The sequence below is a fragment of the Aethalodelphis obliquidens genome, unplaced genomic scaffold (genome assembly GCF_003676395.1).
Source record: "Aethalodelphis obliquidens isolate GAN/ISIS:26980383/991018 unplaced genomic scaffold, ASM367639v1 scaffold13, whole genome shotgun sequence".
Lineage (NCBI taxonomy): Eukaryota > Metazoa > Chordata > Mammalia > Artiodactyla > Delphinidae > Aethalodelphis > Aethalodelphis obliquidens.
In genome coordinates, this window is record NW_020837957.1 from 29,649,574 (window position 1) to 29,668,769 (window position 19,196).

Here is a 19,196-nt window from a genome sequence, read left to right on the forward strand (position 1 = left end):
GTCATCCTCTTGCATCACCACCCACAGACCAACAACACTCAAGTCCACGTGCTCAACTCCAAACTTCAACTTAAGCCCTAACATTCAACCTGTCCTATGTTTCTTCAACAGCCATCCCCTCTCCTGTGACAAGCACATTCCACGACTACCACACCCCAGCTTCTGCCTTAAATCAGACTATTAACCCTCATCTAGCCCATTATTTCTAACAATCTCCTAACTGAACTTCCTAGTTCCAGTCACATTCTTCTCAATCTTTATATAATCTTCACCCTCAATCTTTATATAATGCAGCCTAGGATAACAGATTCTAACAATTTTTGGTGGCAAATCATTTCTTCAAAGGATAATGTCCCAATTCTTACTTCTTTTAGCACATGTAATATATATACACACACATATATATATACACACATATACATATATGATAAACTTATTTTCCAATTTTAGTTTCATTTTTCCACATTTGAAAATAAGGTCCCAATTAAGTCTTCTTTTTCTCCATTTGTCTCCCTCCTTTAAGTGGAATAACTACAAATGGCCATTTTCCAGCACCAACTGTCCTCAGATAACAAAGACTTTTTGTACCCTAATAACCTACTTCAAAAGAGCATACATTCTTTCAAAAACACAAAAATTGTAAACCACAGTTGTTCAGTTCATTTCAGTTAGCATTTTTAGAGTGTTTCCTGCCAAATAAAGTTTTAATTTTTAAAAGAAAGAGAATTTTAGGTGTGATTCAGTGGGGATATTTAAATACCAAAGTGTATATAACTCCTACTGATACACATCATATAGATGCCAAGAGAGATGGTTCTATAACCATTATAAACGAAAATGTATCACCTGGATCCTTTTTGCCCATGCCAACCCACTGCTAATATTATCTTTCTTACCTTTCACTTTTGCAGCAAGCATTTCTGCAGCATTTTGAAGGTCAACAGAATTGAGGTTCTGATGTTTATTCATTACAGACTTTAAAACACGAAGAAGTTCGTCCAGACGTATATGAATGACTTCTTTAAAACAGTCTTAAGAAGAAAAAAATTTTTTTAATTTGTTAAATCAACCATTTTGAAGCACATTTCAGGTAGAAGCAGCGGCTCCACAACTTTTGCCTACTGTATGTTCACTTTTATTTTCACTACTGCAATTATATGCAATTTATTTAGCCTTCAAAAATCCATAATCATTTTAATTCATTAAAGATTTCAAAGTCACTCACAGTCATGGTCAACTTAGCACTACCTTTTTCAGTTTTCTCAGTCTAAATGTGCTCTCCAGATTTCCCTTGGGGCAACTTTACAAGTTTTTCCTGTCTTACAGTTTTTACTATAATATACTTTTTAATATATATGGTAACAGAGTTAAAGCCCTATAATGCCTGATATATTAACTAATATTAAATAGCACTTACATGTTAAGTTTCTGTGTAAGAATTGACTCTTTGCATTAAGATATTAGAAATGAGCAACTCACAGGCATATATATAAGGACCACCACCTGACCTGCACATCTTTAAAACTGTGATATAATTTACATACAATAAAATGCATAGATCTTTATATGGTTCAATGAAATTCTGTACTTTTTAGAAAAATTGAAATAACTGCCAATGATGAAAAATTGGGGGATCATTACAAAAGCTCCAGATTTATGCCTACTCTTGAAAAATCAAAATCTGGTTATACCAGGCCCACATCCACCTTGGCCACAAGCAGCTGAAACAGAGCAGTACTGCTCTCTTAGGTGTGCTTCTTTCCCAGTCCCTACCTGCCTAGCCCTAGTCTGCTCTACCCATTTTACAGCAGCCCTGGTCAGAGGGACACAGACAATGTTTTATAACCCCTGGAAATAAGGTGACCATATAATTTATCTTCCAAACCAAAATACTCTAGCAAGAGAAAAGGTGGGTACTACTCATAATCATGCCAGCAAACAGGCATATCCCTGGATCACCATCCCAGGCAAACCAGAAAGTATAGTCATCCTAACCTGTAAAACCCCTGAAGTAGGGACTTCCCCAGTGGTCCAGTGGTAAAGAGTCCGCCTCCCAACGCAGGGGACGTGAGTTCAACTCCTGGTCGGGGAACTAAGATACCCACATGCCGTGGGGCAACTAGGCCCACACGCCACAACTACTGAGCCCGCATGCCACAACTACTGAGCCTGCGTGCCACAACTAGAGAGAAGCCCACACGCTGCAATGAAGAGCCCGCACGCCACAATGAAGAGCCCACGTGCCGCAACAAAGACCCGACACAGCCAAAAACAAAGAAATAAATAATTTTTTAAAAAATCCAGAAGTAATCCTCAAAAGTTTGAAAAGACAACCACCTGAAATACAATACTCTGATGTAATGTTCACTTCTATAACCTTACACATAGCACTAGTGTTTAACAATGGCACATTTATTAAGTGCTTCCTATGTACCAGGCACTGTTAAAAGCACTTAAAACCTATTATCTCATTTAATTTTCACATCATTTCTATTAAGTAGATGATTTTTTAAATCTCCATCATACAGATGAGAAAGCTGAGGCAAACCTAAGTTTACCAAGTCAGAATTTGAACCCAGAGAGTATAATTCTAGAAGCTAAGCTCTTAATACTGTCTCCCTATTGAAAGAGCTTAAAAAACAATCAAAAACATTTCTTAAAAGAGTGTTTTAGGGCTTCCCTGGTGGCTCAGTGGTTGAGAGTCCGCCTGCTAGTGCAGGGGACGTGGGTTCGAGCCCTGGTCTGGGGGGATCCCACATGCCGCGGAGCAACTAGGCCCGTGGGCCACTACTGCTGAGCCTGCGCGTCTGGAGCCTGTGCTCTGCAACGAGAGGCCGCGATAGTGAGGGGCCCGCACACTGCGATGAAGGGTGGCCCCCGCTTGCCGCAGCTAGAGAAAGCCCTCGCGCAGAAATGAAGACCCAACACAGCAAAATAAATAAATTAATTAATTAATAAAACTCCTACCCCCAATATCAAAAAAAAAGAGTAAGATGCTGATTTAAATTAAAAAACAAATGTTTTATAACTATGCAATTTTTTCCAGAAATGTTAAAAGATAATCACTAGAAAAACTGTCTATAGGATAAAAAACAAAAACAAGTAATTCTATCATCTATCAAATATTCCATTCATTAACAGCATTATCAAGAGAGAGAAATAAGTAGTATAAGAGAAGCAGGCAAGGTGAGTGCAAGGTGGGGAGCTGGGTATATTAGGGCAAAGAGTATCCCAGGAAGGGGTAAAGAAAGAATAGTTCAAGTAGTGATGGAAGGAGAGAGAATAGAGTGCCTTCAGGAAAAAATCCAACTCATTCATCCAAAAACTTTAATAATAGAAAAAGAAACACAGGCGATTAGGTGCTGGCTTAAGCAGCTTTGGAAGTGACTGGAGTCTATAAGATTAAAGGCAAAGGAAATGCACATAAGCACTGTACTCTAGTTGAGAAAGTGTTTTCAATGAAGATTCAGGTTAAAAATGTTGATATTGCTATACATGTATCCTGGAAGTGAATAACTAGGTAACTGGATGGTGGATGGTGGGAGCCAGGAATCTCACTGTTGGAATGGAAATTTACAAATAAGCAGGGAGAGGAGGCTATAATGATCCATGTGGTGATAGATTAGAGTTGGATACTTCTGTAAGAATTCGTATTTAGTTTATCATAGATATAGGTGGCTAGAAATATTTATAGATGTGTGTATATATACAGGTTAGTACACATACATATATTTCTTTTCTTCATCAGGTGAAAGGGCCTAAAAGAAATGATGCCCCAGTAGCAACAAACATACCTAGCACCCTGATCTTGGTTTCTAATACCATTCTCCAATAAAAGGAACCAGGGCTCCTTAGAGAAATGGCTGGTTCTAGGACTGTGTCAGAAAATACACAAGATGAGTTAGGAGCATCTTGTAATGCCAGAAAGTAAGAGCTTAAAAAAAAAAACCCTCACACTGAAGAGGGTATGCCAAGGGTGCACAGGAACCAACTGAAAGACCTCCCAATGGCCAAAGGTGGAAAAATTTGAGCAATAAATTTAAAAAGTGGCACTGGATTATAACTCAAAGTATAAAGTAAATATCCATGAGTACATATTGATACAAATAAACGTCTGAATAAATTAATAAATGGAAGGAAAGAGACAACTCTCTTGTATAAAAGAATTCCTAATAATTTATATAGATATTTTGTCCTCAAGGAGGTGAAGCATGTGCACAGTGACTTCCTTCCAAAGAGTACAACATGGAAAGGGGGACGAAAAGATTAAACTAAACAAACTTGACAACTACGTCTTATGACAGGTGATCAAGGTCACCATTAACAGTGATAAATCATGTACTCTTGATAATGACATAAGAAATATGTCACTTTACATCTGTTAGCTTCTTCTCAGTATCCCATAACACCAGTCTAATCATGAGAAAAACATCAGACAAATTCTAATCAAGGCGCATCCGGGACTTCCCTGGTGGCGCAGTGGTTAAGAATCCACCTGCCAATGCAGGGGACATGGGTTCAAGCCCTGGTCTGGGAAGATCTCACATGCCGCGGTCACATGCCGTGGAGCAACTAAGTCCGGGCACCACAACTACTGAGCCCGCGCTCTGCAACAAGAGAAGCCACTGCACCACGACGAAGAGTAGCCCCTGCTCGCCACAACTAAAGGCCGCGCGCAACAACGAAAACCCAAGGCAGCCAAAAAAAAAAAAAAAAAGGCACATCCTACAGAATACCTGACCAGTACTCCTTAAAACTGTCAAGGTCATCAAAAATAAGGAAAGTTTGAGAAACTGTCATAACTAAGGAGAGCTTAAAGAGACACAACAATTAAATGTAATGATACAATTCTGGAAGGGAAAAAGGACATTAGAAACAATTTATGGAAATCTGAATAAACTATGGGCTTTAATTAATAATAATATATCATTATTATCAAATATTGGTTCATTAACTCTAACAGATGTACCATACTAATGTAAGATGTTAACAAATAGAGGAAACTGGGTGTAGGAGTATATGGGAACTCTGTACTATTTTCTCAATGTTACTGCAAATCTAAAACTGTTCTAAAAATAGTCTAATAAATGAAATAGAAATGGACAAAAGATTTTAGAAATTTTATGTACTGTTGGAATTTTTCCCATAAACATATATTACTTTTATAATTTAAAAATTCATTTATAATTTTTTAATTCCTAAGGAAAATGTAAGCATGTAATTTCAAGAATTATCTTAATTAAATGATCACTATCTATTTTGTCTGTTTTATCACTGTGGATATTAGTTTGGTCGGTTTACTTAGCTGAGGCAATACAGCTTAGTGGTTGGTTAAAAGCGTAGTTTCTAGAAACAGATTGCCTGAATTTGAATTCCAACTCCATGGCTGATAAACCTTGGGCAAGTTACTTACCTCTCTGTGCCTCATCTATTAAAAAAAAAGAAGCTATTGGTAGCTACTTCATAGGGTTGTTGGACTAAATGAGTTAAAACACATAAAGCACTTGGAATAGTGACTGGAACACAGTAAGCCCTCCAGAAATGTTGGCAGCTATTGTTTTTAGTTTATACAGAAGTAGAAATAGGTTAACAACATAGACTAGGTCTGAAATAGAATCAAGTAGCTTCGAAATGAAAGAAACTTCTGGGACAATAATACAATTTGAATACCTATAAAAAATAATATAAATGTATTTTTTCCCAGTTTTGCATTGCAAAGTCTATCCTTTGTTTTATATATATAGTATATATATATATATATATATATATAACTAAATAAAGCTATTTTATGGTAATAGTTCTGCCTACTTGTCAAAACCAAGGCTGAATCTAATGTCATAACGAGTTGTGCTATACTCTTTCTGAAGCCTAATCTATGTTTGCCTTAAAAAAGAGAAAGGTGGAAATTCTCTGGTGGTCCAGTGGTTAGGACTCTGCGCTTTCACTGCTGGGAGCCAAGTTCAATCCCTGGTCAGGGAACTAAGATCCCGCACAGTGTGGTCAAAAAAAAAAAAAAGAGAGAGAGAGAAAGGAAAGCCAGTCATTTCTATCCCCTACTGATGTTTCACAATAAAATCTACAGATACTAACATACTGAGGAAATACTAAGTAAAAATACTTTGTCTTATTTTGAGGTCTCAAGACAAAAGAGCTTGATTTTTGTGTGCCAACAACATCAATATTCAAAATCAGGGTTGGATATTAAGCAAGAACTACAAAATACTAATGGTTTAAATGCCTAAATAAACCAAGTTAGTAAATTCTGGTCTTCTCAGAGGCAAGGAAATTAACTATGTGGAATAAACATATTTCAAAATTATTATAGTGTTTTTGTACGTTTTAAAAACATATTATTATACGTTTTTCAATGTTCCTAGTTTTAATTTCTAACACAGTAAATAGTAACAGATACAGCCCACAAAAACAAAAACTTTTCTGGGTTCTCAATAATTTTTAACAGCATAACGGGTCCTGAGGATTGCTGCTATAATTTTTCTTTAAAATCACTGTAGAACATTCCAATAATTGTCAACATAAATGTTTTACCAATTTGAAATTCTTTTTTTCCTACAAGGAAGCCCTTATAAACAGATACTGAAGTTGTTTCAAAGCAAAATACTAGAAAACAATAACTGAGTTATTTAGTAAGAAATTTCAGAAGTATCTCAAATTACCCTATAAATAAGTCTAATTTCCTGTGATTCAACACATCTCTGAAGCCTATAAGTCAACAGAAATGAACAAGATGGCTAAATTTCACAAGCGTTAATTACAAAGATTCATAAATTCTCCTATGTATTTGAGTAGATGAGTCAACTACTAGGACATCAGTATATTCTGATAATACTTCAGCTGGGACTTTATAAAATAGCAAGCCCTTAATTACGCTTTACGAGTGGTAAAAATGTTCCAATGTTCTATTTTCTTATGGTAGAATAAAGCTACCTCAAATTATTTTTATGAAGCAAAAGCCTCATGAACTTTTTTTTTCAGAAAGCTTTAAATTTAGGCAGCTCCTTCACCAACACTAAATATCCCCACATCAACAGCAGCAGCAATGAACAAAGCAAAAGAGAGAGTAATTTTTCTTCCCTAATACAGAAGAAAGGTAAGTAGCTGATTGGTGTGGTAGAAAACAATAGATTTAAAGCAAGAAACCTGAATTCCAATGTTTGATCTGCCACTTGCTTGAAATGACCATAAACAAAACTCTCAGTTTCTCTGACCTCAGATTCATCATCAGTAAAACAGTTGTTGTGAATATCAAATAAATTAACAGAAATGAAACTGCTTTACAGTCTTAATATATGTAAGCTATTATTACTATTAAATCTGTAAACCATTCAAACTAAATACCTTTGAAAACAGAGTTGTCTCACACAGAATTACACTCAGTAACAAATTACAGTATGGTCCCACAATATTTTGGCTAATGAAAAAGAGACATTAAAGTTAAATTTCAATTTAATTTTATATGTAAAGTCTAAATTAGTAAATTACTTAGAAATAAAATCATAATTAAGAGTATATTTTACAAAAATATTTCTATACCTATCAAGTTATAGTACTTAATTTAGTCATATAATTACCAGGTAATTTTTAAGTTTTATAGTAGTCACGTTGTAAATGTAATAATTCAATTTATACCACAAAGGTATTATATATGCAAATATTATAATGTTCAACCAGTCTTAACACCAGCTATATAGAAGAGTAAAACTCCTGTATCCCAATGTTTGCTTGTTTATCTACCATCCCTATATGGTAATCTGAATTTTAATTTATTGTTTCATTCATTTGTGCCATTTATTTTCTGCTTCATTCAGCTTATCAAGTGAGAACAGATTAGCCAGTTCCACTTTTTGGTTCTCATGCATTAACACAATACCACAGTGTTTATATTGCAAACACTTCATGGAAATGCTTATGTAAATAAATGAAAAAACTACGGTGTTTTTCCTTGATTTTAAAAAAACTGACAATAATTTTTAAAATCAGTCTTGTTAATTCAGCTTAACCCCTCTGGGAAAGCAATGAAAACAAGAAGGAAGGAAAAAGTTTCAGAACTTATCACTAGGAAACTCACTTCTTTTTTTCTGTAATGACTCCTGAATTTACAGGATAAAATGAAGCCTAAAGTGCAGCTTTCGTTATCCAGCCACTTGGGGATTGTAAAAATAATAATAGCTGACATTTTAAAACACTTATTCTATGAGCTTTATATAAATGAATTATGAACTTATTTAATTTTCACAACTCAATAATGTAGGTACTATTATCTCCTTTTAGCAGACGTGAAACTGAGGCAGAGAATATAAATAATTGGCCCAGGGCTATATACAAACAGTGGCAGAATGAGGATTCCACCTCAGGGTTCTGGCTCTAGAACTTTAACATGGTTAAAGAAGTTATAGCTTAATGACAGGTATACTCTGCAATCTGTGATTTAACAGGCTTTAACTTCCAATCAAATATACTAGTTAACTACTGTAAATGGTAACATTATGTAAGCCATTCTAGGTAAGTGCAGAAGAGGAAAGCTATCTCCTAAGAGCTGGCACATGTGTAATAAATGAGCTACCTGGATTTCATACTTCATTCCTCAAGGATTCATTTTGTACCTTCTAGGCACTAAGCCATAAACTACTAACATTCATATTAGCTTTTCCTAAACGGTAACCATTGGAAATCACTTCTAGAGAGGTTTACTTCTAAAAAAACATAGCAGGAGGACATATCTGAGACTAGCAACTTAATGTTTCCAATATTTCACAAAATATCTTGCACACTATAGAGGGTGAAAGTTAAGTAATAGTCAACAATGGTAAAATTAATACTCACTGGAATTTGCCTAAATAAATTTACACATCCTCCTGTATGTTCATTTACTCTGGAAAAAAACTGGGGTAATCCACAAGACAGGATTTCAATTAAGACTTTGAAAATTTATACAGAACTTCCCTCTCACAACAGAACATAATATTTAATGCCATTAAAATTTTTACATAATTCCTTCTTTCAATAAAATTTGCTTTAGAAAGTTAATATACCACTTCTGACTATAGTTCTGTCAAATTTAGGACCCAGAATTCATCAAAAGCTATCACTTAAGAGATCAGTTACATTTTTACAAATTAAAAGTGATACACTCAAATTAGAAATCATTTTTAATAATGAGAGAACTAGTTTATCTAAAACTGATGATAAAGTTTAATCTTCCTTTCTAGCCTATTTAAAAAACAAAACAGAAAAACAAGCCACCACTGTCACAACAGTAAACTTTTATTAAAATCCATTTAAAAAACAGTGTTACATAATCAAAAAGCTACAAGAAGTATTAGACTAACTGCCAATTTTTCTTCAAATATATGTTATAACGGCAATGGACACTGCCAAGCATTGAGTACCAGACAAATTAAGCAATTTGCACTACTCTTTCTAGCTGAATTAAAAGCCTTGCACTTTTCAAATTCCCAGATTTTGAACTTCCACGCACGGTGTTCCACCTGGGAATGGGAAGGTATGTCACAAAGAGAGAGTTTAAGATTACTGTATAAACTAGAAGAACATTTATGAATGTGTTCTTTGGAATTCAGAACACATTATTCCTCAGAGGGGCAACCATAAACCTGAACTGGTACTTAGACTGCACATACATTAATCCCGCAGTGTTATATTTAAATACAAAGGACATATGCATAATTGCGTGCCTTCAGCATTTTAACATAAGATGAAAATTTTGCCCTGTAATTATTCATAATGCACCTTAATGACACAAGATGGAGATCTAAAACTTCAAATTCCACATCTGCTACTTATATAAGACTACAGGGTAACCTCCTCCTGGAAATAGGTAGTAGACAGAGAATCAACAAACTATCACTAAAAAAACAAAAAACAAAAAACAAAAAACAAACTATCACTTACCCTATCTAAGTAAGCATGTTCATAGTCCTCTGATCTCCCTCATTAAGCTCTCCACTTTTTGTAAATAAAAACAGTAGAGGAATTCCTTGGTGGCACAGTTGTTAAGAATCTGCCTGGGGGCACAGGTTCGGGCCCTGGTCCGGGAAGATCCCACATGCCACGGAGCAACTAAGCTGGTGTGCCACAACTACTGAGCCTGCGCTCTAGAGCCCACGAGCCACAACTACTGAAGCCCGCGCACCTAGAGCCTGTGCTCTGCAACAAGAGAAGCCACTGCAATGAGAAGCTCACGCACCGCAATGAGGAGCAGCCCCCACTCGCCCCAACTAGAGAAAGCCGGTGTGCAGCAACGAAGACCCAATGCAGCCAAAATAATTAATTAATTAAAAGAAAAAAAAAACAGTAGAGACAGTGCATACATATCTTAACTCTGTTGGGGGCAAAGAGTTCTTTGGCAGACACTAATTTTCTCTAATCAGTTCATCAACACCTACTGCAATACGAGCTTCACGTTCTCACTTGGGAAAATTTCATAAACCCACACTTAAGAAACTTATCATAAAACTCACATTAAAAAATCCTACAGGGCTTCCCTGGTGGCGCAGTAGTTGAGGGTCCGCCTGCCGATGCAGGGGACGTGTGTTCGTGCCCCGGTCCGGGAAGATCCCACGTGCCATGGAGCGGCTGGGCCCGTGGGCTATGGCCGCTGGGCCTGCGCGTCTGGAGCCTGTGCTCCACGGCGGGAGAGGCCACAGCGGTGAGAGGCCCGCGTGCCGAATAAAAAAAAAAAAAAAAAATCCTACAGACTGGTGGGAGGCGAATGTCCTCTAAAATGCATTACATAGTTTGAAAACAAATACTTAGCTGTTTTCTTCAGCCTTGAATTGTCAATATTCCGAACAACGTAGAATTTCCAACTCTAATCAATTTTTGGATCACAGAATTATAAAATCAATAGCATCTGGTGTAAGTGCCTCATTCTTAACAAATTATTAAATGACTTAAGCCATATTCCAAAACTAGTTGATAGCAGAACTAGGCCTAGAACCTAGATTGTGTGATTCTCTTTCCTGAGCTCTTTCTGCCATTCCTTACTACCAATCTCACCAACTTGTATAAAATGCTTGGAAAGTGATCTGCTAGTTCAAATCAAAGAATGGCATGAAAGCTAACATTCCAAAGGCAGTTTGAGGGAGATTCCAAGAATTCCTATTTCTAGGTAAAATTTTCTTTAATTTCCTCCAATAACAACTTTTTCTAGGTTTCCTTTTCATGCTATACAAATCAAAAATACTTATAGCTCAAAAATTCATCTCAATATTCTTGAGATTGATAAATGCCAAATGTCTATACCATCACTGTCTGATAGAAATCTCTGTTAATGATGGTAATTTTTATAACTTCACCATCCAAAATGGTAGCCACTAACCAGAGGTGGCAAATAAGCACTTGAAACATGGTACTGCAACTGAGCTGCATTTTAAATTTTAATTAAATTTAAATAGCCATATGTCTAGAGGCTACCATATTGGATAGTGCAGGTAGAGATAAACCCCACGGAAAACAGAATTGGTTAATGAAATAATGGAAACTGAGCAGTGTTTTTATAGTACCTGCCACGTGAAGCAGCTGAGATAGCAAGAAAAGAACACACCATTCTGCATTCATGACCTCTGGGTTCCAAATGAAACCACTATTTATCAGCAATAAGAGGTTGATGAAATCACATAATCTAAATTATACATACAACTCATCTGTGAAACAGGTCTAAAAGTACCTGCCTTTGTGGGGACTGCATGATTAAATACCGTTTGTATGTAAAAGTACTCTGTAAAATGTGAAGCACCATATACAATTATATGTCATCTCTGTAACTAGTTTAGGAAAGGGAAATGTGGCTATAAACCTATCACAAAGCTATTAACCTAAGCCTAGTCTCAACAACATGATTTAACACTTGAAGCAGTAGTCAAGTGATTTTACACACCATTGCCTCATGACAGGTAAAGTACATAGAGAAAATGGTATTCAGATAACATCAAAAGGTGATTAGTATACCCACAGTCTATATTCTTAAAAGTTAACTTTTTAGCTTTTTAACAGCCAACTGACATGAATTGAAAAGTAACAAACAATACCAAAAATTTGGCTTCCTTCTTTTAAGGAGGCAAAAGACAAAATACGGGCAAGGCCGCTGATACAATATTGACAAGGATCCCTCACTCCAAAATAAAAACAGTGGCCACAGTTTACAACTATGCTGGTACTAAAGAACAGCAGAAGTCCAGGGATATTTCTCAATACCCAGAGACAAAAGCATGGCCTATGTCTACGTCCAGTAACATATATAATAACACCACCTTAAATAGTTGCAGAATTTAAACTTTTTACCTGTTTTCCTGAAGATCTCATGTGATTGTTGTAATAATTCTATTAAATAAATAAATAGTATGATACTCTAACAAGCTGAAAATCATGAGCAAAATTAAAGAAGCATATTATTATGTAGCATTCCTTGCCATCTATAATGAGGTTAATTTATATGTTTCACATACTCCCTTAAGGAAAACAACAAACAAAAAAGGTTCTATCAATTCAAATAAACTAAAGAATATATTTCTAGATTTTGATAACAATGATGCAAAGACAGAGAAAACAAATTCTTGCTAAATCCAAGATTTATTCTGAGATGGCATACATAAATCCTTTTAACTCTGACTGAAGAACCAAGCATTAAAATCAATCCAAAGATAAATTAATGAAAATACTCTGGCCACTGCCTACTAATGAGAGTTGGTTACCCAAAAGATGGTTTTCACATTTTTAAATTAATTTACCAATCATAAACGGCAAGCTTTTTTATTATTAGCAATATAATCAAGTCTTAAATTATGAAGTACTGGTTTTCTTATTAAAAGAATAACATCCTTTTGGATTTTTAATATTACATTTCTGTAAAAAATATATTTCCTTGAGTCACATTGCTGTGCACCTGGAACTATCACAACATTGTTAATTGGCTATACTCCAATATAAAATAAAAGGTCTAAAAACAAATAATAAATTAAATAAATTAAATAAAACACGGAGACAAGTACAGACACACTCCTAAAATATATATTTCCACACACACCCTTTTACCTCAAAAGGTAATCTCCTTTTGCTGTCTTATACTTATTACCAATTTTCTCTTTTCTTTTCACTTAGGATCAGCTTTCAGTCCTCTTTCTTCCTAACCTATGAACTGTTTACTCACAAATTAAAACTCATAAAAATATTGTGGAGATAAGGAGTGGGTCCAACTTGCTTTAAATTACCATCATTTTAAATCTGTGAAACAAGGGATAAATATGCGAGATGAGGATTTCAAATGATATAAATCTCCTATGGAAAACAAATAAAAACAAACAGATATCCTAACTAAAAATCTTATTTATATTAATGAAAACCTATTTTTATTGATACATTAAATAAAATCAGATTTTACCCTAAAGTGAAGTAAATGATTTGTTAATTAACACATCATTTTAAATTTCAAATTCAAAATTAACCCAGCTACAACAAAAAGAGTAAATTTTACTGTATGTGAATTAAAAAACAAATTTAAAACAAGTAACTCAGTTAAAAACAAGTCTTTATTACAAAGCTATGCTTCTTTAAATAAATGGCAGATGTGTCATTTTAGTAATGAATCTGTTACCAGTATAATGCTTAATGTATTTAGAATATCTTTCCACATTAACAAGATAACTATTACCATTTAATTATCCATAATTAGACTTCAAACTCAAGCTATTAAAATGAACAGAAGTGTAGGTAAATTCTTTTCTAAAAACATACATATAGTGTCAAAAGAATGACTTATGTGATTGTCATTTTAAGGAAAATTCAAATACTAAAATTTTGAGGCTACAATTCAAGTCCAGGTATTTTGGGCATTTCAACTTGAAAATTATAATTAGGTTAGAAATAAACTCCTAAAAGCAGCATTTAGGACAAATAGAAGACATGGTTGCAGTTTCTGTTTTTCAGAACGCATGTCAGAAAATGAATATCTAATTTATAAACACAGAAAATATTTATGGAAATCTTATAAATGTCTATGAAGTCTCAGAAGGTCTCATATAAGTAACACTAGGAATCTTCATTTTTCTACATCCAGACATACCTCTATGAATATGGACTGAACTGCTACTTATTAGAAAAGAATAGGAACTGTATGATTATTAATTACCATTGCCATCAAAATTAGATATAAAAGAGGCACGGAAAGTTGAAAGACTTAAGTACTAAGATCAAGTCAGGGAGTACAAATACATAGAGCTCTTTACTTCAGGAGAATCAAGTCTCATGCTCCATTATCCATTTCTAACTAGACAGAGAATAAAGTCTGTGATTATCTCTTAATTGAGGAAGAGAATAGCAAAACAGAATTAAGTTTGATTTTTGAGGAAAAAATTCACTCAAATCAGTGATTTTAGATTCTTTTAGGAACAATATAGAAAACTGAATCCAGGCAGAAGTGTCAACAATGTAAATTAAAAACATCAGTCTGCTTATTAAAGACCAATCAATGCACTGTGTTACCATTAACAAGAAGGCTAAAATTCCAATTATCTAAAAATCTCCCATGTCAAATGGGTCCAACTTTTAAGAACCAAAGAATGAATTTTTTTTTTTTGGATTCCTGTTCCCTCACTTACCAAAGTTTCTACTATGTATTGCACTGTATCTGATTATAAAATACTTTACACTGTAAACATCAAACATTTGGCAAAAAATAAAAAACAGAATAACTAAAGCAGAATACCCTGTTGCTACTACTGTGTATACACTTATCTGTAGCTAGGCTGGCAATTAAATTTTACAAACTATTCAGTAAGAATGCTAAGAGAAAAGAGTTGACGAACCTGAAAGAATAGCTTCTTTCAAATATAGTAACACATGGGAGAACTTCCTGATATCATTCACCAACTCCTTGATGTAATCAGGATCCAAAATGGAGTTGGAATTTATGGACTTGAGCCCCATTTCAGAAGTTGTAACATCAGTAGAGAGCTGGCCTGTTGACAAGACACGTTTTTTCTTTGTCTTTTTCTGTTTGTGAGCAATCATCCTTTCATATAACAGTCAAAAAACCGGAACTCCTTAAGGGGGTGAGAAAAAGAGAGAAACACATATACTACATTAATCAGGGGACATTATACTAGATTTTCACAAATAGCCCAAAGCCTGCCTCAATATTCTATTTAAAACAATAACAACAACAACAAACCCTGTATTACTGATAAAGCAACTTCCATTTATTAAGTGCCAATAACCTTGACAACTCTATGATACGCAAGCTACTATTCTCTTCATTTCACAAGTTAGGAACCTGAGGTTTGGAGGTTAAATAATTTGTTTAAGCTCTCAGCTGATAAATGAACTGGTACTTAAACCCACATCTGCCTTGTCACCAAAACCCATGCTCTTAATAAACTTCCTCTTAACTCCTAAGGTACAGAATTTTTTAAACTGTAAAAGTTATTCTGAAATGTCAATTAGTGGAAGAAAATATTCTCCCTCCATGACATCACCTTCAAAAATAAAGGTGAAATATGAGCTTTGAAAAAAGAAAGACCTGTTTTCAAAATCCCCCTCCATCACTTACTATGCGTGACCTGACAAGCTGTTAATCTCCTCACTTTGGTAAACTCATTTATAAAATGGAAATAACATCCTGACGATACCTACCTCATGAGATTATTGTAAGCATTAAAAGAGACAATGGTATAGAAGTGTCCAACACATAAAAGAAATTCAAGTACAGTATGTTCTCAATAATGCATACTCATACACACATACACACACACACACACACATATATTCTGGATTATCACCTTTCATCAAGAACATTTCTCTGCTGAAAACAAGTTCTAAAGATGTCCACTAATCTGACACACCTGGATTGGTTGAACAAATAAATGTATGATTACTGGAGCAATATTTTTGGTAATTTCAGGGTGGTATAATACAAGATTTGTTATGAGAAAGATTGAGAATTGAATCGTTACTGAATACTTCCTAAATGTGTGACCTGTACAATTTGCTTACAGGCTATATGAAGATTAAAAGGGAACTCAAAGTTTAAAGACTTCATATGTTAAAACGCCTAAACCTGGCACATAGTTGGAACTCAAGAAAATCTTAGTTTGTTTCTGCTTCATCCTTACCTTTTACCTTTCTGTAATTAAAGTCCTAATTTTGTTTGAAATCAAAAAGGAAATGACTGGAGGAATTAAATTAGCTCAAGCATTATTAAAACATTTTTCAAATGTTTGAGCTGAGATCAGAATGAGTAAACAAAGAGGAAGGAGTAGTCTAGCTGCTGTTACTAATTTCCTAATGATCTCTCCACATCCATTCTTGTCTCATTCCAAATGTAGTGAGTACATTTTCAAAACATGAATCTCATCACGTCATTTCTCTGCTCAAAACTCTTCCAAAAGACAAGTGAGATGCTATCGTGCACTACAAGGCTCAGCATGAAATCTGGCTCCTACTTACCTCTGCAACGTCCTCTGGAGTCACAATTCCTACTCAACACTTAACACTCCTGCCACACACACCTCTTTCTCATTTTTCCAACAGTATTTGTTTACCGTGACCCACAGTGGAGCCAGTATACACATTAAGTATGTTATGTTTGTGTGTGGTGTGTGTGTAGGAATGCGTAAACATAAAACAGATTCTGGCTAAGGAGCCAGGTGATGTACTCAGATGTTTTCTTTCCTATCCCATTTCATTTTTTAAAAAGCCGATTGCAACCCACCAAATTGGTCTCAGAATTATAATGGCTTCTGTCCCTACAACTTGAGAAACACCAACTGTTGGATTCAGGGTCCTGTCTATATGCAGCTCCATTTGCCTGGACTACTCCTTCCTCTTTGTTTACTCATTCTGATCTCAGCTCAAAGATCACTTCCTCAAAGAAACCTTCCTGGACCTCCCCTGCTCCCATAACCACCACCACCACCACCAAACTAGAACAGAATCTCCTGTTATATGCTTTGCACCATCTTATACTTTTCATCACTGCACTTATCGAAGTTCTCATAGGTGATTCGTGTCTCCTTATCCAGACTATAATCTCAAAATCATGACCAATGTTTGCTAACCAAGCGTTCTCTGCTTAAAGCACAGTGCTTCGCATATGAGGGATAAACAACTCAAAACTGTCCACAGAATGAGTGATGAATTTGCAGAACTAATAATGAATAATAATAAATAAGTAGTTTATAATGAATTTATAAACTTTAAAAGTTTATAAAGTTTCAACTAATTTTTACAGAAATAAAAATGTTTAACTTTGGATTGTTGCAGTGTTTTGAACGGAAAATAGAATCGGTTTTTAAAAATCTGTCTCTAAAATAGTATCTTACCAAAAAACCAAGCATATGAAGTTGAGTAACGGCAAGAGTACATAAAATTGAAATCAAAGGTTGATTTCTATTATTGTTTCTCTACTTCTGATTATTAAATAAGGTGTCCTGACACTTCTTCAATGGCTTTTAAAATTCCTTTATTCAGTATTCTTATTAATCTCAAATTACTTCTGGAAATGCAATTTCTACATTTAATCTAGTTTCAAACCTATCTAACATTAATCCTTAAATGTGTAAATAACTTCTAAAATGAACTTAGCTATAATAATAGTGCTCCCCAAATTGTCCTAAGTCTCCCCTCCAACAAAAACAAACAAAACACTCAAGTGCCTTGTTTGGGCAGCTCTTTTACAAATCGCTAATTGAGAAGACTATTAGCTTAATTCATCACTTTTGCAGCTTACTTAATAAAGTCACTCTGATTAATTTTGATGGCTTTTAGTTTAGTAAATTAGAAAATTGGTCATTGTCACTGGTAAAAAGATGGTTATAAATTTTAAAGCATATATCACAAGCTTCGATTGTGATATTCAATTCACTTATTTCAGTAAAAAAAAATTATTTTAACTGTCAAATTAGTAGCCCAAAGTTGTAAAAAGTGTTTCAGAAATGCTTGAATACATTTAGTCAAGACTAAGAATGTCTGTAAACGAACAAAAACGATGGGGAAGAGAGGAACTAAAAGGGGTCATACTCTACCTCTAGTCGAGATTACGGTGAGCAATGTACTACTTTTATTACATATACTTTACTACTTTTCATATTTCAAACTGAAGGAAACATTACAGTTGAAAAAAATGTTAACTTAAAGTTAATCCAAGCTTTCACAAAATTGAACTATGATAATGAGAAAGTTTGGAGGTTATACACTTTCCGAGATCATCCACATTACTTTCTCATGTCCCAAAATGAACATCCTCTAGTTGGTGGTAACATAAAATGTAGTTACTAACAGATTGCAACTGGAAATTTAATTAAATGAGATAATAATATGGGAAGCACTTAGCACAACGCTTGGTTCTTCATGAAGACTCAATAACTGTTAGCCATTATCACTAGCGTGCTTTACTGTGGGAGACTGTTAACATACGTAAGTAATGAACAAAATGTGACTTCACTACAGTATATCTGTAAATTGTGAGCAAGAAATATAGGACTGGAAACAATTCCAGAAACTTAACTGACTTCATGGAAGCCTACTAAATGGCTTCCAAGTGAAGTTTGAACTGTGCAAACAGACTGTTGAGCAAAATATTTGTGAAACTCTCCTAATTCTCTGCAACTCTTCCAACTCCAAACCACCAACAAAAAAAAAGCATTTTATCCACTTCGCAAAGAACTTTGTAGCAAAGAGAAAATCACTGTGCCAAACTACTTTCTCTATATATTCTAAATTCTAAGTAATATGTGTATTAGAAATGTGAACACTAACTTCTGGTACCCTGGAATGTGGCTTTTCCAAGACTGCAGGAGCCTGTGTTAATCAAATGTTCTTGCCCCATGTTCCTCCTCCCCAAATGTATCCTTACAGAAGTATTTTCATTTTAGGCACATGGCTGCCTAATTGAAGAGTAAAACAAACCCAAATATCTGTACTTAATAGTTCCCTATCTTACTATTTCTATCTCAGGAAAAACCACCATATATTTCTGAAATCTGCTATTTCAACAAATTTCTGATTGGTAATAATCTATTGATACCTAGAGATGCTTTTTAAAAATCAGGAAAATTCATTCTGGAGGTCTTTCATTATGTTTTTTAAATGCACGTTTCACAAAAACAGAATGGGGCATGTTAAAAAGTTTTATCAATAATATGCAAATAACTAATTTCTAAAGAAAG

The 19,196-nt window shown here is 34.7% G+C and overlaps 1 protein-coding gene across 4 annotated transcripts in view; it reads right to left on the bottom strand.

Annotated features, from left to right (window-relative positions):
* The window catches only part of ARHGAP29 (Rho GTPase activating protein 29), a 75,630-nt gene that overhangs the window by 43,394 nt on the left and 13,040 nt on the right, over positions 1–19,196 (bottom strand). For 2 of the 4 annotated variants that reach the window (XM_027114378.1, XM_027114379.1), the window contains exons 2-4: positions 14,838–15,074; positions 12,319–12,357; positions 897–1,031 (exon numbers count right to left, since the gene is read on the bottom strand). In XM_027114378.1, the coding sequence (XP_026970179.1) occupies positions 897–1,031; positions 12,319–12,357; positions 14,838–15,042 (379 nt within the window). In that variant the 5' untranslated portion in view covers positions 15,043–15,074. The remainder of the gene's footprint in view (positions 1–896; positions 1,032–12,318; positions 12,358–14,837; positions 15,075–19,196) is intronic. The other 2 variants (XM_027114380.1, XM_027114381.1) reach the window with 1 other exon arrangement.